Source organism: Hippopotamus amphibius, chromosome 11 (assembly GCF_030028045.1).
Source record: "Hippopotamus amphibius kiboko isolate mHipAmp2 chromosome 11, mHipAmp2.hap2, whole genome shotgun sequence".
Classification (NCBI taxonomy): domain Eukaryota; kingdom Metazoa; phylum Chordata; class Mammalia; order Artiodactyla; family Hippopotamidae; genus Hippopotamus; species Hippopotamus amphibius.
Window position 1 is genome coordinate 37,591,355 of NC_080196.1, and position 26,139 is coordinate 37,617,493.

The 26,139-nt window shown below is 41.7% G+C and overlaps 1 protein-coding gene across 1 annotated transcript in view; it reads left to right on the top strand.

The window, feature by feature from the left end:
- Positions 1-26,139, top strand: part of KIF6 (kinesin family member 6) — a 363,044-nt gene that overhangs the window by 163,115 nt on the left and 173,790 nt on the right. Inside the window, exons 11-13 of the mRNA XM_057698188.1 lie at positions 8,494-8,599; positions 9,446-9,584; positions 13,997-14,212. Of these exons, the coding sequence (XP_057554171.1) occupies positions 8,494-8,599; positions 9,446-9,584; positions 13,997-14,212 (461 nt within the window). The remainder of the gene's footprint in view (positions 1-8,493; positions 8,600-9,445; positions 9,585-13,996; positions 14,213-26,139) is intronic.

Below are 26,139 nucleotides of genomic sequence, written 5' to 3' on the forward strand. Positions count from 1 at the left end.
AACTTTAATGTTGTCTACAAATATAATTTCATATAACACAGAATTACAGAAAGAGTTCAGACAATTGGAACAAAGGATGAATAAAGCTTTCACTACTCCTTCAAGTTAATGAACTGTAAGGAAAGTCTACAGTTGGGAAACTTTAACCACGGAGATGAGATATATAGCTATGGTAGAGCCCAGTCCCCTTCCAACAGGCCCTATTCCTCCAAATTTCCCCATCAACCTTGTTCCATAGGTATACTCTGGCTTTATGCAGCTGAGGTCTGTCTCTCTCTCCTCTCCCTTTCTCTCCACCCCATCCTCTCCTTTGCCCACCTTCTTGTTGTTGTTCCCCGACCTCCCCCGGCTCCACCCCTCCCCCTCTCCCCTTCTCTCGCCTTCCCTCTTGCTCTTCGCTGTCCCCAGCGATCTCCTCAGAGGGGTTCTCCTCCACATTCTTATCCAATTTGTCCTTTCCCCCAGCCCTTGCCCTAGGTGTCTCTCTCTCCACTACACTCTTCTCTAAGCTTTAGCCCAGTTTGACTTCTCTCTCCCAGGCTCTTTCCATCTCTGCCATAATGAAACCTTTTCTACCTCATTTCTCCTGTCCTTACCCCCTTCCTGAATGTGACCTTTTTTTACAGTTTCCTGCCACCAGCTATCCTGTGCCCTCACCAGCTTCTCTGCCCCATTCTATCACCTCATTCTCCTCTTTCCCATAAGTCAGTTTCTTATTTATGATGGATTTGTGGAGGTAGATATTCATGTTTATGTTAAACACAAATAATGGAGTGTTTGCCTACAGCAAACAAGGAATTCAAAAGATAACATGTAGAATTTAAAGAGGCAGTTATTAATAGCTAGGGATTAATTTATATTATTTTAATCTCTTATTTACATTTGTTGTAAACCACTGACCCTTTCTATGTCTACTGAAGTTAAAATGTTTAGTCATAGCAAGATATATACGCCTTTAATAAATTGGATATATGACAATATAAATTGACAAAAACAAAATTAATTTTTGTAACTTTTCGAAAGCCTTCATTATTGCATTTAAAAAAAATTTTAGTGTCTTTAAAATTATTTTAGTTTACTTAAAAACTATTTTAAAATAGTTTTTAAAAATTCCATAAACTGAAGTACATGGCCATGAATGTATTTTCCCATAAATAGGCTATATCCTCACTGTAAAGAGGCAAACCAGTCTGGATTTTGATTTGGATGTTTTGCATTTGCTATTTCAAAACACTAAAGGTATCAAGCTGTTGTGCAGCTCTGCATTTGAGGCACCACGTAACTGCGTTTGTGGAGGTAAAGGGAATATGTGTTACTAAGAGAAATCTTGAAGGTAAACTCTGCATGGGAATTTCCTCTGTATCACTCAAACCAGGAACTTTCTGGCTCCGCCCCCCCCACCCCCAACCATTATTTTAAAAAGCTCATTCCAACAAAGTGGCTGACATTGAACTCAATTCCTTGCACATGGGGATCCATGTCTTTCACTTATTGGTTAGGGCTTGGGGAGCATATAAATGTATATAATATTTGTCATAGACTAGAGAATTCTAAAAGAAAAAAAAAAATCTTGAAGTAACCATCTTTAAGCCAATTGGGAATAGTTCTTTCAGCACAATCTAACAAAAAACAGGCATGAAACTAATGACCCTGAAAAATATTTCCATAGTTTCCTTTGGTTGTAGTCCTGTTGGCACCATCTCAGCCTTCAGTTTTTCATGTCCTGTGGATCGTAGTTAATCATAAATTGTGAATTTATTGTTCTTATCTGAACTTTCCTTTTATAAATTATGTGCTTTCCCAACACTGTATGTTTTAAAGGGTCATACCCCATAAAAGAAGCTTTTCATGTTAGCAGAGTCAAGATGAGGCTTTCCTTCACCCCTCACCATTGGGTCTCAAGAACCCCCATTGTTGCATCTTATTAAAAATTATTTTCTTTGAAATGCAAGACACAAAGTTTATTTATTTGATGATCTGATTGCCCCTGTTGTTTGCATCCTTCCTTATTTTTTAAACATCTGTAGGAAAGTCCTGAATTGAAAATATAAATTTAGTGTATTAAGGATTATGGCAAGTGGAGGACATTTTTCTGAGTTGACTGAGAGGCTTTGTGATATGTGTGGAAAGAGTAGGGGTTTCTGATTCAAAAGACCTGTTTTTAAAACACAGTGTTTGTTTCCTAACTTGTAACAGTATACAGGTTACTTAATTTCTGTGTTCCTGTCCTCACCTGTGACAGAGGGAAAATAATTTTTAGGTTTATGGTACAGATAAACAACAAACTACATGTGAGAGTGCCTGACATGTAAATAAAAGGAATAATAAAATAACTAGGAGTAGGCAGTTATAAAGAGAACTAGACTATGATATTCTCTTTAATTCTTTTCCCACTTAAATAAGAAAACACGTATGGTCACTAGCACAGTAGCCAGGACATAGCTGACCATCAAGGGATGTTGTTACTCTTTCGTTTAACGTTCCAAGTTACTTCTTTGTTTGGTTTCCAGGGCCAAAAAGATGTGTATGTATTCGTGACTCAAAATTCAACAACAAGTTGCCTTGTCATAATGCTTCTTAAACATTAGTGCACACACGAATCACCCAGGAATGTTGTTTAAATGCAGATTCAGTGGGTCTAGGATGGGGCCTGAGAGTCTACATTTCTACAAAGCTCCCAGGTGATGCCTGTGAGCTTGGCCTACTATTCACACTTGGAGTAGCAAGGCATTAATAGGCCAAACAATGAATACCCTCTCTTAGTTCCTTGTATTACCTTATTCCATAGGGCTTAAAGAGTTTAGAGATGCTGTTATTTTGCACATTTTACAGATGAGAAATTTGTGACCCACAGAGGCTGATGAATTAGTTCACAGTTTGAGATCATTCAACCTAATTGTTCAGCCACATTCTTTATCTACAGTGATCAGTATTTTTAACTGTGTAACTATTCTCCCATTCTTCCTATTTAGTTATATCCCTAGAAGTTGAGTTAACAAGTTTCCTTTTATCTTTATCATGGTTTTCCATCTTGTTTTAAAAAAGATTTTTGCTATATTAATATGTAAATATAGCTTGTCAGCAGCCCCATTGCTTAACCCCGTCGGAGACAACCTGCCCAGATGGCGCTTCTTTAGTGGCAGAATGACTGGTGGAGGTCAGGCAGGTTTTGATGCTTTTTGGTATATTTAGTGCCAGTTAGGTTCTTCAATCAGAACTCCTTTAGAACGAGCCACCTATTCCTCTCTCAGAACCAGTGAGAATCCAGATGAACCATCAGCTCAGGGATACCAGGTATTTCCATGATTCTACCACCGAACAGCCCTGACCCACCAACTGGGGTATTTTGTATCTGCTTCATGCTTTCCAGATCAATATCAGAAGACAAGGTCCTGTTGCTTTGCACTCCCTAACCTTATTTTTCATAAATTCCCGGGAATAATACTAGGTTGTAGGACACCTCTGCTATTCTTGTCCCCCAGTTACTCCCTGGGGGCACACCTCCCATAGCTGTCCTGGGGTTTTAGAACCAGCCAGGGTTTCCATGCTCCTCTTACTAATGTCTGTTCCTCTTTTCTCCCAGAACCAGTGCCATAGAGATATGGTTTCTAGCCCATTTTGAGAGACTAATGCTGACAGGAACTGTTAATTTTTTTTTTACAAACAAAGATTATTTTAGAATAATGAGAACATCACAATCATACTCAGTGTATAAACAGTGAACTTCATTTAATAAACAGTTGAATGTGACATAATCATAAAAATATTGCAGAAGAGTTTAGCTTGGATCACCAGTCTCTCTTCTCACAAGGAGGTAGTAAACATTCATGAGCTGAAGGCAACTGGGCAAAAGTCTCAGGATTTTGCTTGCTTGCTTGCTTGCTTGCTTGCTTGCTTGCTTGCTTCCTTCCTTCCTTCCTTTTTTGTCTCTTGTCTCTTGTCTCTTGTTGCAGTACTTGCAGAATCCTTGTAAAGGGATTCATTATTAATCTATCATAATATATCATGAATATCTTAATGTCAGTAAATATACCTCTTCACCATCATTTTAACAGTTGCTTAACTGTGTACATAACTATGCCATACTTTAATTTCCTAATGTGGGATATTCTGGTTCTTTTCCAACTTCTTTTGCTGTAAAAAATCATGCTGGTCAGTGGCTTTATTAAGATCTAAGCAATTGCTACTCACGTATTTCCCTCTTGTCTATTCAACTATTTACCTTCTCTAAGAACTCTAGAAGATATGGCATTCCCTTTCAGAAATACATTGCCTAGCATGATGTTTAAATAAAGTTAGTAACTTTGCTATCGTATGGTAAGCATAGTGCTTAAACCTTGGATTCTGAAGTCAGCCACACCAAGTTTGAATCCCAGCTCTGCTGTTTGCTAGCTGTATGACCTTGGGCAAGGTATATAACCTCTCTGTATTTCAGTTCCCACGCTTATGATATGAAGACAATAATAGTACTTAGCTCATCCAGTTGTTGTGCGAATTAAGGAAATGATGTATTCAAAGGGCACAGACTAGTAGCTAGCATTTAGTGCTTGCCCAAGTAATATTAGCTATTGTTGATGATAATTAACTTGCTTTCCCTTTTTATTCACACTACTAAACCTAAATTTCCACAAAAATATGGCTGCAGACAAAACTTCATTTTTTTTGGCAAGAAATGTTGGGAGCAAAAAGGGAGGAATACACTGGTCTTGAGGGGGTAAGACACATATTAGAAATCATGGTCAATTCTTGGGTGTGGTCAGGTATCAAAATTGATAGTTCAGTGGAATTGCTGAACCAGGCTACAGGCTGTCAGAGCTATCTCACTAGCAGTCAATTTGGTGGAAATAGGTATAGTCCCCAAACATCTGCCAGTCACCTACCAGCCAGGTTGTGTGTTCAGACACACTTAGATTATCTACCATCTTTCTTGTCCATGTGAACTAGAACTGAATGACATACATTTATTTTTACTTCTCCAGTAGGATTCTTTTACTTCTTTTCTCCTGGCGAAACTAGAGAATAAGTAAAGTTTTTTGTTTTCTTGGGCTTTTCCTAAAGAACAGACTTTATTGTCCTCACTTGACCTCCTTGGAGACCCTTTTCTGCAAATGGTTCTTCACTGGCCAGCAGGGCTCTGGCAGCTGGGAGACCCCTCAGTGGGAGCAGTGACTAGGTATGAACTTGGGAACTATTTGGGCAGATAGGAAAATGCAGGGAATTTGGGGTCAATCGTTCACTCTTAGCTATGAAAGGAGTACATCGGAAACATCTGAATTAGGCATTTTTCTGCATTTTAATTATTAGACCAAGTCCTTGGTTGATAAGAAAATTAATTCAACAATAAATCATTTAATGTACGAAAGAATGACCAGGCATTTTTCTCTTATCTAAAGAGGCTCTGTTGTCTCAAGCACTGAGAAAAAAAATGCACGTCAAAGGCCTGATCTTCATTCTTAGTTTTATATCAGGCTAGTCGAGTCTCAGAAGGGGTAACAGTCCAGTTCTTTCACTTAGGCAAAACTTCTTCACCATTTCTTTGGCTCATGTCTCCGGTCCTCCTTGTATCCTCTCCTGTCATTGTGCAGGACAAGAGTCTTGATGGAACAGCCAAAGGCCAGTGAGCCTGAGTGATCTGGGGGTGGTCACTCAGGTAAGCAGCAGACGTGTACGTTACAATGCTTTCTTGTGAACCAGGAGTCCGCTTCAGCCCTGCTTCACAGAATGTGTCCTAGGATGTTTACTTTATGATCAAACTATACAGGAGAAATTATTTTCTAGAGAAAAAGCAAGGCAGGAGAATTGATTAAACCATTGCTTCTAACCTAATATAGGCCGTTTGAACTTTTAGGAACACTGGGAACCAAAAAATGATTTTACTTCAGAGGATGGGTATATCCTAGAACTAATGGTAATTTTCAGAGTTGCAGAATTTTTGCTAAGTATTCATGGAAAATACGAGTAGATATGCATTGCAATTTTTTGAAGTTTCATTAATTGGCAGTTGTACATCCAGGTCTCCTCCTAGGTAACAGAGGAAAGTATGAATATTACAAATATGTTGCCTCAGTGTCCGTCATGAGAGGCTCAGGACACCCATACTGTGGAATATAATATAGTCATTAAAAATGAAGTAGTTCTATTGTATATGTACTGGAATGGAATATTATTTGTGATAAATTGTTTAGAAAAACATTGATACAGAGTGTGATCTCATTTTTGTATAAACAAACAAAATCTACAAATGCACATAAGAACATAGGTATCTGCTTTGTTAAAAGCTAGGAGAGCATATGTCAACTGTTAACACTGGATTCTCCAAAGTATTAAGAATAAAGAAGATGAGAATGGCGGGGGTGAGGGGAGAGGAGTTTTTACTTCTTAATTTATTCAGATCTGTGTTGTTTGGAATTTTTTTCATGAACATCTGTTTTTATAATACTTTATATAAAAAACATGGAAAAATTTTTGTATCAGAAACTAATCTCTGTGTGTGTGAAGGTTTGCAGCCCTATTCTACAAAGAAACATTATGTAAATCAGGAATATTGCAGATAAGTAACCCTCCACCTGAAGAGGCTCCTGAAAAATTATAATATAAATTGTTTCACACTTAGAAGCATCAGCTGTCATGTGTCCCAGACTGTAGGAAGAGAGAAAAATGAAATCCAGAGCTGCTATCTGAAGGAAATCATTACATCTTTTTTGAGTGGGGTGATAGTAATAGTGGAAAGGAAATGTGTACCATTTAAAATGACGCTGAACCCCCAAGGAAATAATAAATAGATAAATAAAATTTAAAATAAAATAAAATAAAATAAAATGATGCTGAGAGGGACTTCCCTGATGGTCCAGTGGTTAAGACTCTGCACTTCCAATGCAGGGGGCGTGGATTCAATTCTTGGTTGGGGAGCTAAGATAAGCCGAAAAGTGTGCAGACATTTTCATAACAATGTGAGAAAGCTACACTGCCACTGTATGATGGTACTTAGCATCATACATACTGATTGCCATACTTACACCTTCCTTATCAAGAGTCCCATCTCAGCATAGAGGGAATCAGTTCCGTTGCTTCTATATTGATGCTCTAGATACAGGGTGGGGGAGAGGAAACACAAAGATGAGTAAGAGCCAAGAACCGCCCCGTGAGGCTTATAACCTAATGGGGGAGCTGAGGTGCCGTGCAGACCCTGGGATGCGGTGTGGACAGTATAAGCTCACATGGTGCTACAAACCGAACCAGGACGTCATGGAGGGGCTGGTGTTCCCTCCAAAGGCAGGTGTGTGTTTTCTGTTGTTCTCTGTTTTAAAATAGGAAAAAACATGAAAATCATTGTAAGCAGAGGAGAAAGAGTCAGCATGGAGAGGTGATAAGGAGGTAATTAATCAGGTAACCCCGATAGGAGCCTGAAGAGAGCCTGTGGGGGAGGTTGGCCGTGAGAAGGAGGAAGGTTATTATCCAAAATATTTAAAAAAAGGAAGAGGGGCTGAGTGGTGAGACAGAGACACTGGGAGATGAAGGAAAAGGAAGCTGAAGGAGCCTCCTTGTAACGGCTTTGACTTTCTCAGTCTAATGAGAAGCTGCATCACCGATGGAGAGTGAAAGCATGGCAGTGGGCTTGGGGCTGTGGAAAGATTTGGAAGAGCCACTGCGAACACTGTATGCCAACCGGGAATGATTAAAAGGGTTTGGAGCATCACTGAGGTCCCAGCTCAGGCCAAGTAGCATGGATTTTTAATGACACTAATTAAAAAAACAACAACAACCCCTTTTTCATTACTTTCTCTAGCAATGTTGCAGCTAGGCACAGAGGCATAGGAAGTCAGCTTGGCTAGAATACGTGTTTTGTAGAAATCAAATGATTTCTTTCAATCAAATCTTGTATTGAAAGCTGCATGTGAAAAGTCATTGGAAATTAGTCAAATAATTGCATCATTTCCAGATTTCACTTTGTCAATTTGTTTCTTCCTCTTTTTTAAAAATTAATTAATTAATTTATCAGCTGTGTTGGGTCTTTGTTGCTACACATGGGCTTTCTCTAGTTGTGGAGAGCGGGGGCTACTCTTCATTGTGGTGCACAGGCCCTTCATTGAAGTGGCTTCTCTTGTTGCAGAGCACTGGCTCTAGGCACGTGGGCTTCAGTAGTTGTGGCACACAGGCTCAATAGTTGTGGATCACGGGCTCTAGAGCTCAGGCTCAGTAGTTGTTCAGTAGTTGTGGCACATGGGCGTAGTTGCTCTGCGGCATGTGGGATCTTCCTGGAGCTGGGATCCAACCTGTGTCCCCTGCATTGGCAGGCAGAGTCTTAACCACTGCACCACCTAGGAAGTCCCTGTTTCTTCCCCCTTAATGTTTATAGTCAAGTTAGATAACCATATTTTCATAAGGAAGTGAGAACAATATCCCATATTTCAAATGTCAACCAACAAAGTAATGTCATTAGAATTTCTAAAGTTTCGAGCTCATAGTTGATTCTCATACATTATGTATTTGTAGACTGGAAAAACTAATAACATCGTTTTTGGAAGACCAGGATCCAGAGAGTAAATTAGAGGTTGGCGCCGATATGCGTAAAATTCATCACTGTTTCCATTATTTAAAGGTAAATTTAAACATTTCCACTAGTAGAGGCCATTGTCTGTTGTGTTCAAACTTCAATAAAGCTTTCCTAGTTGACCAACTCTTGAACGGTTTAGGACCCAGCTTCCCAGGTCCAGAACAGTATGATCTTTGAACCAATGCTGAGACAATCACTGAATTTCTTCAGAGGTTGTATCTTACCTCCCAAATGAGTAAGCTCAGACCATGAACTTCTAAGCTTTTGCCAGGAATCTCTACTTTCTACACAGAATAGTTCTGTGTTCAAAAACTACTTATTTTGAAGTTATATCAAAAGGATTGTGTCCTTCATTTTTCTCCAGCAGCTTCAGCCTTGGGTTTTACTTTCATGATGACGCAAGCGGGAATATCGTTAACCTCTACTTCTGCCTGACTTGTAATATTATCTTCATTAAGATAATAGACATTTGTTGTGAGTCTGCTCTGGGCCATGCATAGGGAAGGCACAGTTGAATAAGTCATGGAGAAGACAGATATGTAACGAATAATTATAATACATGATAAGTGGGTTTTTTTTTTTTTTTAAGTGGTATGGGATCATGGAGAAAGGGAAAGAAGTTCAAGAGGAGATAATATTTGAGCAGGAATTCCCCATTTTAAGGAAGCAGAGATAAGGGGGAGGGGAAGGAGGAAGGAGGACAGAAAGAAGACAGGCAGGAGGAGGAGGAGGAAGACACATTCGAGCAAAGGCAACAGCATTGCGGGGCAAGGAGTCAGGGGAGGACAGGCATGCCTGATCTGTGCAAGGCATTGGTAAAGACAAAAAGAATCAGAAACAAAGACATTCGGAGTAGAGATATGGATGCTAAGCTCTTGTTTCATCTTACAGAAACTATTGAATGATCAGAAGGTCCACAGAACAAGCATAGCCTCCTCTGAAATCAAAGATCAAAACTGCCAAGAACCGTTAAAAGAGGAAGAATATAAAAAGCTACGAGATATTCTTCAGCAGAGAGACAATGAAATCAGTATCCTTTCTGAAGTGATTAGAAACTCTTCTTCTACTGGCTTGAACTGGGGAACGCTTAGCTGTCTTCTCCTAACCCTACCACCCAGCTCCCCACCCAGCTTCCAGCTCACATTGCTTCTTTCCATTTAGAAGTAAAAATATCCCTTTAGCAAACATGTTGTAGCAACTAGTAAAAAGAGAATTGCTATAAAAGAAAAAAAAATTACCTTTTTTTAGCCAGATATAGTTACTATTATGGGAGATATTTCAGTTTATTGAAAAACATGGGCTTTCTTACACCATCTCTCAACATTAAATTTTTTTGAATGTATTTTTTGACTGCTCTACAGTGCTCTTTCTGTTTTAGTCCTGAGCCAGTAAGTTAACTGGTTATCTTTAGCTAGCTGACTGGACACCGGGTTGACCACAGCCTCACCATGGCCCAGAATTTGTGGCTGGTGTGTGGGTGAAACTCAAATGATGGCTGAGAAATGGCAAATGGTATTTAGCTTATGAAGAGCAGAGATTAATTTAATTGTAACTTTTTATTTAAAAGCCAGATCTACTGCTTTGAGTTCCACTTACAAATGTTCCCAAATGTGGAAGTGAGTGTAGACGAGTGTTGAGGATAGAATTCTTACCGCTCTAGGAGGCAGCGTGTATTGGGTGCTGAAAATGGTAGCAGCCCATGGGAGCTGCCTCTCTTACAGACGAGGTGGTGACTTCTAAAGAGCCCCTATTGGGTGGTTAGACCTCAGGTCCCCCCAGCATTTCTTCAGTATTGTTTCTTTTTTTATCTTTCAAGCTTCCTGTAAAAGATTTGACATTTTCATTACATTTGCAGGCTTTAAACATGCACAAGAAATTATTTCGGTCAGTTCTTTATGAAGAAATATTTTTGTTCGTTTCTTAAAAATGACTAAAAGGCATTTTAGCTTCAGCTGTTGTGCAAAATTCATAAAAATAGCCTACATGAAGGAAATCCAGTAATAAGGAGGTAAAACCAAACCAAATACGAGGTAGGCACTCTGCCTGATTAACTTCAGTCTCTAATTTTAGTTGAGTATTAGCAGACCCTGTATGTCTGTTTCAAGTGAGTGTGAGCCACTTTATTATCCAGCCAGTAACAGTAGATTCGACTGTGAATTACACTCCCACACGAGCCCTTGTGTTGAGCGCTGCCCACAATGTTGTCACCCTTGCATTCCTTTTCCTCTCTCCTACCCTATCCATCTCCAGAGATGGCCCCGCCTAGACCTCAGTCCTGGCCCCAGCCCCAGTCTGAGCTCTGCTTCTTTTCCTGGCCTCGATAACTAGTTTAGAATCATCTCCCGTAAATACTCCTACCAACCCCTTAATCCCCTTCTGGGCTTATGAATGTCTGTGTGTATGGGAGGGATGAAATGAGATATGACAGAGAGGGAACAGTCTAGGCTTGTTCACATATGTTTATTTTGAAAGGGGAGTGAGAGCGAGACATGCATCATTCTTCACTGGTAAATCCAGGTACCGCTGTCCCTGTGGGGCTGCACTGGATTCTCTACTGACTGTGAACAACTCCCAGCAGGGTCCCCACCTTCTGAGACTCATACTTGCAATGAGGGTGTGTGGGAGGCATGGTGAAAAGAGCACTGAACTTAAGGTTCACACCTAGATTGACATCCTAGCTTTTCATCCGTCTCTGCAAGTACTCAGTGAAGCTGGTCCCCGCCAGCATCACAGCGCCTAACAAAGCCGGTAAGATGCGGTACGGCAAGTGCTCTGAGCACTGTAGAGTGTCGTGTCATGGAAGATATGACCCCATAGACAATGGGCAGACTCAGAAGAAGGAAAAAGAGCATCTGAGATGTACTCGTCAAAAAGCTTACGTTTATCAAGGGCTGATGACCAAGAAAGGCTCCTGAAATTTCATAGAGCCTCACAGTCAGGTTGGAGAATATTTTCTTATCGTTTTTTGGTACAACCAAGAAGGCCAGGACAGTGACAGGAGGAATGAGAAAGATACGGCTTAGCGTAGGAGAGCAAGTGATAACACTTGAGCTCAGCAGGAGATAGTGATGCACACGAAGTGACAGTGAGCGGCACAGAATGTTCTTCTCGGAAAGGGAGTGAAAATGGTGTCATTTCCGTGACATTATCAGCCTGAATAAAGTTCAGACATCCCTTCACAAAGCACATAACAGGGTGACATTTCGTCCCCGGCGCTGCACTCGGCATGAACGTAGGCCCGAGTGAAATGGGAGTGAGAAGGGGGACAAGACGAAGGAAAGGTGAGAAGAAGGGAGGCAGCAGAGAAGCTGAATCTCCACTGTGGTCTTTACGAACGTAAATCAGATTGAGGCCGTCCAGGGACTTCCCGTCATTCTTAGAGTAACATTCACACTCCCTCCTCCAGATCATGGGGCCCCACGTGGTCTTGCCCCTGCCCAGCTCCGCGCTTCGTGTCTTCCGCCCCTTCCCCCACCACATGTGTTAGGCTGAGGTCACAGCAGCCTTTCTGTTATTCTTCTAACACACGTTTTCTCAACCTCAGCGCTGCCGCCCCTGGGCTGCCCTGGGCAGTGGAGGGAGTTGAGCAGCGTCTCTGGCCTCTACCCGCTGGACACCGGTAGTAGCACCTACCCCCCACTCCAGGAGGACAGCCCGAAATATCTCCCGACATGGCCACCTGTCCCGTGGGTGGTGAAATAGCCCCTGTTTGGGAACCACCGCCCAGCCCGTTTCTCCTTAGGGTTTCAGCACTCGCCACTTCCTCTGCTTAGATGCCCTCCCTCTGTCTGGTTCTTGTCCTTCAGATCTCAGCTTAAATGTCACTTTTAAAAAAGCCTTTCTGGAGGCTTGAAACTTTCTTGAGCACCCAATGGAGAGCAGCCACCCAGCCACTCTTGACTTTTTAAGAATAAGCAATCGGGCCCTTTCACCCTCTGATGTCGTGTGTGTGTGTGTGTGTGTGTGTGTGTGTGTGTGTGTGTGTGTTAGAGAGAGAGAGAGAGATGTCTGTCATTCTCCAGTAGACATCTGCTTCATGAGAGCAAGAAACCAGTCTGCCTTTTCATCTTTCTATCTCTGTGCCTACAATACTGCACTGCCTAGCACACAGTACAAGCTCCAGTGAGTATCATTGGCTGAGTGGCCACACACAAAACAATGAAAGTGTGTGATGGTCTCGCTAATCATCTCCACACAAGGGAGAGGGGGAGCTGGGCAGAGCCAATGCCTAGACACCACAAAAGTTGTGAACACCTTTGGTAAATATACGCTTTTTTGAGGCAAAGAATGGAGGCCATGCCAGGGCTTGTAAGAGAAAAACTGATTGTGTTTCCAGAAATCACCAAAGAGTTGGGGGTCAAAGCTAAGGAGGAAGATGGAGGTCAAGTGCTTTCCACGTTACCTGCCCTGGAACGAGTGTACCTGGGTGCCCCTCCCCTCCTTTCTGATTAGAGTCTTCTCTCCCATGCCATCTTCACATTTCCTCAGACTCCTGTCTTAATGACGCCATCTCTAGGGCTGATGAAGGCCTTGAGGTCATCTCACTGCATATGCAGGTAGAGTTCTGAGATTCTCAAAAGGCAGTGTCATCTCTTCTCTTTGTGATGACAGAACCCCTTGGAGTTCTCGACATGTTGAACCTGAGAGAACAGTGAAGTAGGGGAGAACGGAGTGATTTTATCACTCACCATCAGCATCCTAATAGGTGTACATGGCCCACAAAACTTGCATTTTAAAATGACATATCTTTCCTAATAATTCACCTCTTTTCAGTGTAATTAGGGGGACCCAAAATTAGAGACTTTTGAAAAAAGTGACTTGAAGCCCCATTTGAACGTACACTAAATAAGCATGTGTTGGACGTGGGGATGCTCTGGGCACCAGGACTGACTCGGCTGACTTGCCAGCTGGGTGGGGTCTGACGTTCTCGCTCCCTCCGCTCCTGCGGCCTCCAGAGCAGCTTCCTGCATTAAAGTCTTACTTACTCACAGATGGACACATAGCTCCTTTGTCTACTACTACCCGGTGTTCATTTTCCTTTTTATAAACCCTTTCATAAAAGTTTTAAGTCCGAATTAGTTTAAACTCAGAAGATTTCAAACACCTTTGTGCTTGCTAATTTTTCATGTAATGGTCATGGTGCCATATTTAACTCTTTCATGAAAGTTTTGAGTCTGAATTAGTTTAAACTCAGAAGATTTCAAAGACCTTGTGTTTGCTAATTTTTCACTTAATGGTCATGGTGCCATATTGAAAGATCGGCAGCCTCCCAAACTGCCCATCACTGCCTTGAGGACCTCAGGAAGGTGAAGTCTGTCTTTTGTCCGTCTTTACTACATGACACATCGCAAATGTTATTGGGAATATTAATCTAATTTGGAAATGAGTGTCTTGATCATCATAATCTAGCATGAGTCACTAAATCCTTAAGTCAAGTTTTAGATATTTTGGTCAATATGTTAAAGAAGGAAAAGAAGAAAGCTCAGGATGCTCTCCACTTCTCCAGCATGGACAGAAGTGAACTGAGACACTCTCAGAGCTCCCCCTTCCCACCTGGGAACCCAGAGGGTCTGAGGACGTTGCCACCCTCAGCTCCCACTCAGGCCCTGGACTCCAGCACTTCTCAGTACAGATCCAGTTTGCTCCAGAGAAAAACAGGTCAGTTATATTTACTTATACACATAAACCATAGACTATCAAATTGTACATCTGTAGAAAAAGTAAATGAACGTAAATGATTATAATTTTATTATATTCACCAACATAAATCTTATCATTTTTAATGTTACTAACATTCCTTGAAGTTTTGAAGTTGTAGTAGAAGCAGCTGCAGCAACAAAAACAAAAAACGCCAAGTAAAGTATATCCATCCTTAAAAAAAAAAAAGATTCATTCTCCATAATGGAATTCAGTGTAGCATCCTTTAGTTTTAAATGTGCAAGGACGAAGGCTGTAACAGTTTATTTGTTAGGATTAATTTTTATAATTATCAATCTCTTAAATGCCAGTTTCTAAAATTGATGACTGAACTGAAATCACAAAGTACGGATTGTCCCAGAGGCTGAGATAGAGGGTCCAGGGCGACAGTAGAAAAGCTAACTGTCCAGAAAGGAACAGAAACCTTCCTCTGATACAAGAGGGAGAGAATAATCATCACTCATGTGAGGAAACAGTGTTTATTTCTAAATCTAAATGAGCTCTCTGCAGTGAAATAATTTTAAAATACAATCACAGTCTGCCTTAAAGGACAATAAACAAACAATTTTGTCAGATAATAGGATTTGACAGGATTGAACTAACACCAAGTCACTTTCCCCGTGTGTAGCTTTTGATAACTGTGTTGGTACCACCACTACAGGAAGTACAGAACCACACTAGAAGCACACATTGGTTTGTGTATGTTTCTCTTTCTATGAGACCAGCAGACCATGATGTATAATTATTTGACTAATGCCTTTCTCATGAAGACATTGAGGAATCTAAAGTATGGAATGTATTGATACTAGAACAAAGAGGTGAAGAGCTTCCCTTTTGGCAATGTAGGTTGAAATTTTCTGTATAAACATTTGTTGGTATGAACAACCTGACATGCATGGTTTTTCTAAAGGCTCTAACTTGGGAGTGTGGTGCTCATTAAGAAGGACACTTTTTAGTTAATAAAGACAAGACTGAGAGGCCTGGACGTGTATTTTGTGATGTTATACCCCTTTATCTCTTAATTCCAAATCTCCTTTCTGTGAATATTTCTTTAGCAACACAGTAGGATAAATTCAAAATCCCAGGAAACAAAAATGCTATTTTTACCATTGATTGTGGTGAAGAGCAATCATTCTTCCCTGTGATCATCTCCCATACAGCATTTCTATACTCTCTTATGGGTAACAGCTGGTTGGGAAGGAAAAAAAAAAAGCCCCTCTGGTTTGGTGAATTCATTAATTCAACCATCATTTTTTTCATTCCTTTATTCATTCAACATATATTTATTGAGTATACACTTTGTTCTACATACTGTGCCAATTATTATCATGTGGCTAACGTTTACACAGTCCTTATACGTACCAGGTACTATTCAGAGTTCACTACCTGGATGAACTCATCTAATCCTTATTCTCTAAATTCTTGTTTTACCCCCAAATTACAGGTGAGGTCATGCATGGACCAACACAGTCCCTGACCTCAGATCACTTGCAGACTGACAGGAAAGAGAGCCTTGAACAATTAATTACAAAAGTACATCTCTGTATGAGTGAGGGAGCACACACCAGGGAAACTCTACCTTAGCTTAAGACCAGGAAGATCCAAAAGGGGCATGAGGGTAGGGGTGTGTCTAGAAAGAATATTGCAAGCAGAAGGAATCACTTGAATAGCTTCCAAGGCCTTTGTGGTGGAAAGGAGCATTTTACAAAGTGGAAAAGCCAGGTATGATGGGATCTGGGGAGTGAGAGGCTGGAAAGACAGATTGGGTGACATGCGCCAAACAAATTGGCAGAGGACAAAGGATGGGACGATCCTTTAGGAGGCCATTGCAGTCCAGTGGTCCCAGCTGGAGGATGGGGATGATGAGAAAGAGGTGGGGGGTAGAAACACTCCAGAAGGTGGCATGAACTGGGCTTGGTGACTAATTGGCTGTGGCAGGTAATGGTGAGGATTGGTCCCCAGGTCTCTGGTGGCTGGTGAGGCTCTTCACAGAGGTGAGGAATGGTACCTCCCCTGGCCCAGCAACAATTGGCGTCATTGCCTGTAGAGAACACAGCATTGGCGTCTCTTCTGAAATGAACGGTCAGTTCCCATGTTAGAACCACATGCTCATGATGGAAGGAACTCTCTTTACTGGTCTTTTCCAAAGACACACACCATTGTGCCTGTGCAGAAATGGTCTCCGATATCACTGCCCAGCCCCTTGCTGGATGCCAGACCTTCTCTATTTCTATTCTTTCTTGCCCACATCATCTCCCTTCTCATAATTCTTCTTCCCCACAGCATTTCATAATCTCTCTCCTAACTCATAATTATAGTCAACATTTTCAGTAACTCTTTTCATCCCTTGATATTGCTATCGAGACACACTGTAGTTTTGCTTGGAGGATGAATTAAGTTCCCTTGAATAGAAAATCACTGAAAAAATAATGGAAATTGTGTGCAAAGTCCAAGTACAAATGAGGTAAAAGAGTTTTGGAGAAAAGCCTTATAGCTGAAAGGGTTTTTGAGTTGTTTTAACTGTCATTGGATATAGTTCTAGCAATGACTTTAAGTAGGAATAGGCTCACAAATGGACTGATAATGATCTAACCATTTGGAGGAGGGATTGATGGGGGATTGATTTTATTTTCTGGCAAAACTACAGTTAGGATGAAAATTGCCCTGGGTGAATCCATGCTGCAAAGCAGCAGGTAATGGGATAGTTTGTTGCCATGTTTAAAATCTTAGAAGCTGATGAGGCTTATATTCATGCACTAGTTTATATATAAGAGGCTTGTGTAAACTATACCAGTACAAAAAATTAATAAGCGTGTTGTTTGGATGGAGAGTATTACTGCCTTAGGTAGATGTTGTCAGATTCTATTAACCATCCCTATCTTAATGCAGAAAGCAAGTAAATTTGACCATCTTCCACTCTGAGACTGTTGTGGAACTGTTTCCCCTTCATTAACCCTCCCCCTTTTTCTATTCACCCCTACTTTATGCTAAAATGACTTCTTTCAAGTTTCTTGTGTGAAAAGAAAGTGAAACCCAATTCGTGGTTCACCAGAGACACCCCCCACCCCGCCCCCCAACCAGTCATTGCATGAGCTGTGTGCCAAAACAGAGGGAGGTTAGGGGCTTTGGGGCCTTTTGCTGTTGTTTTGGAGGCTAAACGTCTGTTTCAGTGTCACTGGAATAATGACAGGGATTGGATCGTTGAATTCCACAGCTTGCAAAGAGGCATTCACATTGTTCTCTTTAAAATAACAGGAGTATTATAGTTTGGGGGTTTTGTTGTTGTTTTGTTGTGGGCTTTTTTTGGTTTTTTTGTTTTGTTTGTTTTGTTTTTCTCTTTTAGTTTTCTGACTGCACATTCCAAATAGTCACCTGGAACCAGTCAATACTCCAGAAGCCCCTCGTGACTCACTACTTCCTTTAATGGTTTGAGATGCTAACAGAACCCACTCATCACAGGTGATGTCATTGGCATTTGAAAGGTGACCTGAAAGCCAAAGCCAAGGCCTGGAGGCTCCAGACTCTTTCTCTTACTCCCGCAGGGAGAATTTGTTGAATCCTCCATATACACATGGGAGGGCCCAGCATATATGTTGAGGGAGGACTGAGGTTACCCGGGAAGCGCTTTCTAGCTATGGGGGCTTAATTTAAATATCATGACCCAGTTTATTACCCGAAGAACAAAGAATAAAATAACAAGTGCTCAAAGCAGGAGCTATAAGAAATGCTACTACGGGAATTCAAAAGAGAAGGGAAGAGTTTTAATGAGTAGATGAGGAAAGATATTACAGAGCAAGCAACATGGAAGTTAGGCCTCAAAGTATTGATAGAGTTTGGACATTCAAAGATGGAGGGAAGAACGTCGTATAACATTTCAGGTTTAAAGATTAATGTGAGCAAAGGCTTGAAAACGGGAAAGCAAGGAAAAAATATGTAGAGTTGGCAGGAATATTTGTTTAGCTGGGGTCTTGGAGATTGTTTAAAAAAATTTCAACCGAGTATATATTAAAGATCTTATTGTCTTTATTCAACAATTTGTGAATCAGGCAGCATCCCATTTATCAGACAGCAAGGAGCTCTGAGGGGCTGTACAAAATGAAAGACTTTTGCAAGCAGAAGGTAGTGGAAACAGGAAGTAATACTGGCAAAAGGCAGGTTGGTTATGTCAAGGTCGCTTTCCTTTCTGGCACGGCAGGGGTCAAGCAGATTGCCTCTCTAGTGCAGACCAGGCGATTCTTGATTGGTTTAAAACTCCATTTCTGGGGGAGCCGAAACTGTAATTAAGTCTCCGTTTGGTGATGTGGAGTTAGCGTAAGTGACTCCATTTGGGGCCTGTTGTCTTGTTTTTAACAATATATAGAGGAAGTCAGAATAAATAGAGTAGAAAAATGATTGAGAAATTTTTAGGATGATTGCTTCAGGGAGAAGAGGTAAAGGAATAAATGGGAACTTCTTTTAATTTTATATGCTTTCATATTGTTTTAATTTCTTACATTTCTTTATTGAATAAGTAGGGCCATATTATGAAAACAAATAAATGCCTCGCCAGGGAATTTTCTGCTTTTAGTTGGAAGGGAACCACCAAAGCAGAGGGGGTATGGTGATAGTTGCGCTCTGAGTGGTATTTCTGGAAGAAATCTTTAGGATGTATTGGAGATGAGGCACCTGGAGGCTTGAGAAAATGGTTTGGGAAATAGCATAACAGTCTGACAGAAGAATAATGGAAACAGAGAAGAGGTGAAGAGGTGAAGAACTTGGAGAGATACTTGGAGGCAGCCCACAACCGTCCTTCATGGCTTAAAGGACAACTCTGTTCCTTCTCCTTCTTCCCAGCTTCCTAAGTTCTCCTGGCACTGAGGATGCAGCCAGAGGCACGTGCAGGAGGACAGAGGAGCTGGCCTTCCCAGGAGGCTGCTGCAAACCTGGAGGCATTTCCTTGGGTTTGCTTTACTCTGGCTCAAAGGATTGCTCTCTAGACCAAAAGATACTGTTATGAAGGCTTGATATACCCAATCCTCCATGACATTGAAAAGAAATCCTTAAAGAGATGTTGATGGAGGCAAAACTCACCCAGGAAATTCTCTCTATTCCAGAGAAAAAGAATAGCAATTAGATTTTGTAGGATCTTCTCCAGCTTGCTTTGTTGTAGACCTCAGGCACAAATACTCACCTCTCGCTTTTCAGATCTCTCATGATCCATCTCACCCTGTCTTCTGGAACTGAACACACTCTCATCTTTTCATTTCCTCATAAATGCAGTCAAAGAAATACTTGGTAATTGGATCATTGCCTTCTCTGTAGCTCTGTGGTCAATCTCATTTCTGCAGGAAGCAGTACTGACCAGTTAGTCAAGGTTTACTCCAGGTACTATCTCTGAGGAATGTATCTGTGCATCCTTCCTATTTGAAGGGTCTATAGATTATATGAATAAATGACAGTTGAAAGAGAAAGAGAGAGAGAACAGATCACTTGCTTTAATTCCAAAATCACGGCTCACACCTATTTCCAAATGTTTGTTTTATCTGTCTTAGCAATCCCAATAAGATCTTGAAACTTCAAAAGTGAACAAACAAAAGTCCATATTTTAAGGGAAAGAAACATGGTCCTAGATGGAACTGAACTTCTGACATTTGGTTTGATTCAGCAGACACCTAGTATACCCATGTGTCTTTATCTATCTATCTATCTATCTATCTATCTATCTATCTATCTATCTATCTTAGAAGTCACCATCTATGAGCACCTCAGACATTTTTAATCCAGTGGAGGAGATTGAAAGGTAGATAAAGATGTCTTTCAGTACAGTGAATGCTCAAGAAACAGGCCCGGATCATTGCTCCTTCATCCTGTCAGCCATTAATTCCAGACTCTTCAGGGAAGACAGGGTGGTTAGAAAAGGGAACACAAACTCCGAATACAAGGAGGATTCAAATAACTAGAGGCATGAAAGAGTCAGAAAGTAGCTTGGTAAAATAGATACCTATTCCCTACAGACATTAAAATTACCTATGAAAATTGCTGAGTTGGATATGTAGAAGAAGACAGTGAATGTGCTATCCAAGTGCTCCGTGAAATGGCTAGGAGAGAGGTTTGCAGATGGCAGTGAGGAGGAGAGGGTGGAGGAAGATACAGCCAGACAAAATGAACCCGAAAGGGGCAAAGGTTTGCTTGTATTGTGTTGTTTGTTTGTGTGTGTGTTTGTTTTCATCAGTATGAATGAGTATTGTTCTAGAATCATCAAAATAAAACAGGTAAAATGCAAGCCAACTTCCCCCTTTCCCCAACTGGTTGTAGGAAGAATCAGTTTCTGGGATAATGCTATTTTCCTCACCTTGTCCTAAAGTTTGGGATGAAAGGCTATATTTCTATTTAGTTATGTCAATAAGTAGGTTGAGTATTGCCTGCTCAAACAAATGAATTCTTCGAGTAGGAGAAAATTGGGAGAAGGCACTCCACTGAGGTCAGGTAGAGTGCCCTAACCAGATACCCACAGGAGACCAGCTGCCCAGAGGGATTCATTTGTATGCAACAGAAAAGTTAGCAATGGTCCTGGGCATGGGAGCCCTATCTTTTGACTCGAGGATAAAGGATTATAAATATGAAGATTGTGTCAGAACATGGGTAATATTCATTTTATTAAACACTGCATTCAAAAATTAATTTTTTGGTTGATTATTTTGAGCTCAGGTTTCATTTTCCATGTAAAGGTAGATTGGGTTCCCTGGGAAACAAAGTCTGAGCTAGATATTTATTAGGAAGAATCCTTGGGACCCCCACCTGTGGCAGTTGGAGGAGGGACGTGCAAGAATTGGTGGAGGGAGAAGCTGGGCTTTGATGCAGTCCCAGCAAAGGCCTCAGCTGCCTGACGAAGGGCTCCATTGCTGAGTGGGCCTTTCAGAGTGGTCCCAAGTTGAGGCAAGGGGGCAGGGCCTTTCTGCCCTCATGGTGATCAGTCAATGGATATGGGCCTGCTCCTGGAAGGAGGCATGGCTTTAAGTGAGGCAGTTTTTTTTCAGCTGAAAAAAATCCCCAGATAGGGTTGAAATCTGAGGGCTTTCTACTAAGCTGCTCCCAACAACTAGAGGAATAAGTCTTTTGTTCTTGAAGGGGTGTCTGGATGGGACATCACAGTACCCACCACAAGTAGTATGTTTTACAGGATATCCAAAATACCAATATAGTCCTTAATTTAGCAGAATTATATAATTTTATAGCCCATAATGTAATTCAATAGCAATATGACCCATAAAGCTGAAAAAAATAAAGGAATTATATAATCTAATCACTATTTTTAGCATTGTTTCTATGACAAAATGTATTCTGCTTGGGACTCCAAGAACACAGCCCTATCACTCTGCCAGCAGGGCAGTAGAGGTCATCTCTCTCTGAATGTCTGTCTGTCTCTCCCTTTCTCACACACACAAGCACATGTGCACACACATGCAGAGTCTTGCCCAGACTTTGGCAATAAAACATTATTCTTTCACCAATTATATGTTTATTTACTCTCTAGAACACGTGCAGTACTGTGCTATTCGAGATGATGTGGAGAATATGAGACATTCTGTTACAGATCTTGTAGAAAGCATGAAGGACTATCCTTAGCTGTAGGAGCAATGGTCCTAATTAATTCATTAAATTCGTTGAATTTAAGCAATGAAGCAGGCAGTGCTAGGTGCTGGAGATTAGGACGTGAATGAGATGCAGTGCCTATTAGAGGGTTTACAATCTAGAAGAGGGCTTACGGTGAATGTGCACGTGCAGTACAATGGGACATGAAAGACGAAGGTCAGCTCTTCCTGGGCAGGTGTAGGAAACCGGTACGGAAGAGGTGGGACTTGAACAGGATCTTCACAGAGTAATGAATCACATTTACATCTGACAGAATGAATAGAGGAGGGGAAAAGGTCAGAGCACTGAGGACTAGGAAAATTCTCAAGAAAACACCTGGAGGTGTGGACCACATGCTGTGTTTGTGACATTGCAAGCATTTGATTTGGGTGGATTTTAGGATTTGTGTAGATAGGATGGTGTTTAGCAAGAAATAAAGCTGAAAAGGGACCAGCTCATGCAAAGCTTAAAAGCCTTGCTTCCAAATTTAGAACTTTATTTTGTTAGCAGTGGGGAGCCATTAGGGCTTTTTAATGTGAGAGTAATGTGGCCAGATTTCTGTTAAAGAAAGATCACTGATAGCAATGTGCTGAGTAAATTGGAAACTGGAGGGAAGGTGGGTAGGATGTTGTAGTAGCCATTAAGGTAGGAAATTAAAAGGGCCTGAATCAAACCAGCCACAGTAGGGATTGAAAAGATGAGAAAAGTGTTTACAGTACATGAGAAGGAGATCTGATCTGTGGCTGATCAGAATGGGGTTGAGATGAAGAGTCTAGGATTTCTCCCAGGTTTCCGTGTAGATATGGTGCCATTTGCCAAGGCAGTGAGTACATGAAGAAAAGCAGGCTTGGAGGGAGAGTTTATTTGTCAAGTTATGGATATGTTGAGAATGAGTCTGAGATGGAAGAGCACATACATGGCTTTAGTGCTCAAGGCAAGGGGTTAATTAGAGACATGGCTCTGTCATTAACTTGTAGCCATGAAAGTGGATAGGGTCATCCATTGAGATGCGTAGCAAAGGACCAAAAGTGGAACACCTAGGAGCCCCAGTATTGATGGTGTAGGCTGAGGCAGAAGAACCAGCAAGAGAGAACTGTGAAAGGCAAGACAGTCAAGAGAGAGGGAGACCTCAGAAGCCAGGCTAGAGACGTTCCAAGGAGACGGATGTGGCTGACTGTACTGGATGTTACAGAGTGGTCAAGTAAGATGAGAACCACAAAGAGTCCACTGGGCTGGATGGGAAGTGATCGGTGACCTTTGCCAAAGCACTTTCAAAGAGTGCGGGGACAGAAAGCTCACTGAACCAGATTGAAGAGTAGGAGGTGAGGAAGTGAGACGGAAGTGGTCACACAGGTCACTGGAGGTTAAGGAATTTTGAGGCGAGGGTTGTTAAGTAGAGTTTCTTTGTGGATTTTGAAGTCATTCCGGATATTGGCAGGAAATGGGGCGGAAAGGAAAACAGTGAGCCAGGAGTCCAAGTCAGCTTGGGTTAGATGGGTGATTTGTTCACTATTGGATGGATCTGTCTATCTATCTATCATCTATCTGTCTGTCTATCTTTCTATCTGTATATATATATACACATACCAAGTAGCCTTAAGTTACAGCATCACAGAGAATGAGTAGCAGAGCCAAATGGCACAGATCTCAAAGGAGGAAAAGATTTGGCTTTGGTGTTAAAAAACAAGCAAAACAAAAACACAGCAATTTTGAAATAGTATCAGGGAGCCAGAAGGAGGACAGCGCTGTCTCTGGCCCTTCTGGTATTTACAGTGCAGGAGAATGGACGTCCTCCGCTTGAGAGGGCTCCAGAGCAGACGGTGTCCTTGAGGGGAGAGGCAGATTTCAGGGATTAGAAAGAGCCAAAGGGGGTGCTTCATGAAGATGCCGAACGTGTGAGAGTTTAATCGACAATGGAGTGTGAGGTCCAGAGAGCAGCGTGAGACAGGTTCTCTGGGAGGCCAGTAGAGGCAGGAGGGGTGGGTGGGATGATAAGAGGTAGAGCGAGGAAGTCAGGAGTCAGGCGTGAGGTGACCACTGCCTGGAGGGGCTTCCATTTTGTGGGTGGCCGCAGGTGACAGGGATAAAAGTCCTGGTAAGACTGATGATCCTTGAGGCTACAGGCCTGGTGAGTGTAGCAGATTCAGTCTCCTATTAGTTATTTTTCTTTTTTTCTTTCGTTCATGTAATCTTTTTTTTTTTTTAGCTCTTTATTGGAATATAATTGCTTTACACTGTTGTGCCAGTTTCTACTGTACAACAAAGGGAATCAGCTATATTTATACATATACCCCCATATCCCCTCCCTCCCGTGACTCCCTCCCACCCTCCCTATCCCAGCCCTCTAAGTCATCACCCATCATCGAGTTGATCTCCCTATTAGTTCTTAAATGATATGCTTCTGAGAATTCCCTTTGAAACGAACTCTCCCTGGATGATGTGTTGGAATGGGAGTGGGGAGAAAGATCAGTTGGCTTCTAGAATGTTCCACCCCCAGTGAAACCCCAGCCCCTGTGGAGGTTAGGACAACAGTACAGCATGCAAAAGCTTGGGAAGGAGTTGAAAATTGTCTCTTGGATAGAATTTCCCTGTGGGGAAGCAGTAGGTGTGGCCCCACATGCTTGCTCCTGATGGAGGCCTGCTTGGGACACCAGCAGCTCTCCCGGGGACGGGGACGCTGGCCTGGGGGCCGTGCTCGCATCGGTGGTTGTGGTTTCGTGGCTTTGTCGATGTGGGTCATTCCTAAGTCAGATATTTATAAATTTGGTGTTGTATTTCCTAAATCGTAAGCTCCTGAATATGTCTTCAGTGTTCAGAGGCCTCCTCAGAACCCCCTCTGGAGGTAACGCAGAGACACTAAAGGCAGAGAAATAGAATTGAATCCAGGAGCTTCTTTTCCTGGTCTGTTTGACTTGGGTCAGGCTCAGAGCAGAGAATCCTTAAGTCTCCTATCTGACAGTTTTAACACTGTTCCTTCCCTGTGGCCATAATGTAATCAGACTTTATCTTGCGATGAGAGACAATAATTGCACTGAGCTATAGTATCTGCCTTCACCCTGGAGTTCGAGAATTCCATCAGCAGTTCCTTCTTCAAAACTGGTTTTCCAGGATTTATACCAACAAAGATTATACCACATTTCTGTCAGTGTGTTCAGTAGGGAATGTATTTTGGAAAAATGATAGATGAACCCTGACTTTATTTGGAGCATAAGACATGATCTTTATAAAACATCTATCAATTGCTCTGACAGCCCAAGCCAGAATTTACCACTCTGCTCCTACTACAGTTAGGTTTAGCTGGTTTTCATGTTTATGATGATGTTATTAATCTTTATTGCAATCAGTGTATATGTTCAGCAGGGAGTAGGTGTGACTGAAAAGGCCACCTTGGAAACAATAAGCCTTTCTGCACTGTACACATGAAGTTTGTCTTTTGACTAGAACCCCAGTCATTATTTGAAAAGCCCTTTGTCACCTGTTTCTCTGCCTCTTAACCTGCTTAGCCAGAAAGCTTTGCTCAGAAATACTGCTTCGCCCCTTCTTGCTGCATTTCAGGCTGATCTGATCCCTTCATCCTCTAATTATGCTACATTGGTTAATGCTGTGCTTCCATGAATCTATTAAGTTCTTTGCTTCTGGTTTTCTGCTTCATTTTGGTGAACAGAAACTTCCTGGGAATCCTATAACCACCTCTTTCCTGAACATGTTGAGCCTCATAAAGTCATGTTGTGTTGAGCACCTTCTATAAACGATAGAAGAGGGACGTGTACCCTCTGGTAGGGACAGTAAAAGTAAAATAGAGTGCAATCAGTTAAATTTGAATTTTAGATAAACAACAGATTTTGTTTTCTGTATAAGTAGGTCCCATTCAGTATTTGGGACCTACTTATACTAAAAGTTATTAGTTATTAATCAAATTAAGAATTCAAATTTAGATGGGAAATCCTGTATTTTAGCTGACAACACTACCCCTGGCCCTTTTCTTTGTTGTGGTGTTTCCTTGATATAGGGCATCATAGGTAGCCTTTAAGGAATTGCTCCAGGAGAGGAATTGGGAAGTCTCGGTGGGCTCAGCAGCACACAGGACAGCTGCAGGGGGGAGGGGGGGACGGGGGCGAGGGGCATGGATCTTCACATCATATTAACACCATACACTGCAGCTTTCTGTCCTGCGTCCCTCACCTGTTTCCTCCTAGGCTGGTGGGATTCCAGGCTTCTGAACCTAGGAGGAGGACAGAGGTGCTATAGTACACAGCACCAATATTTCTCAAACTTTT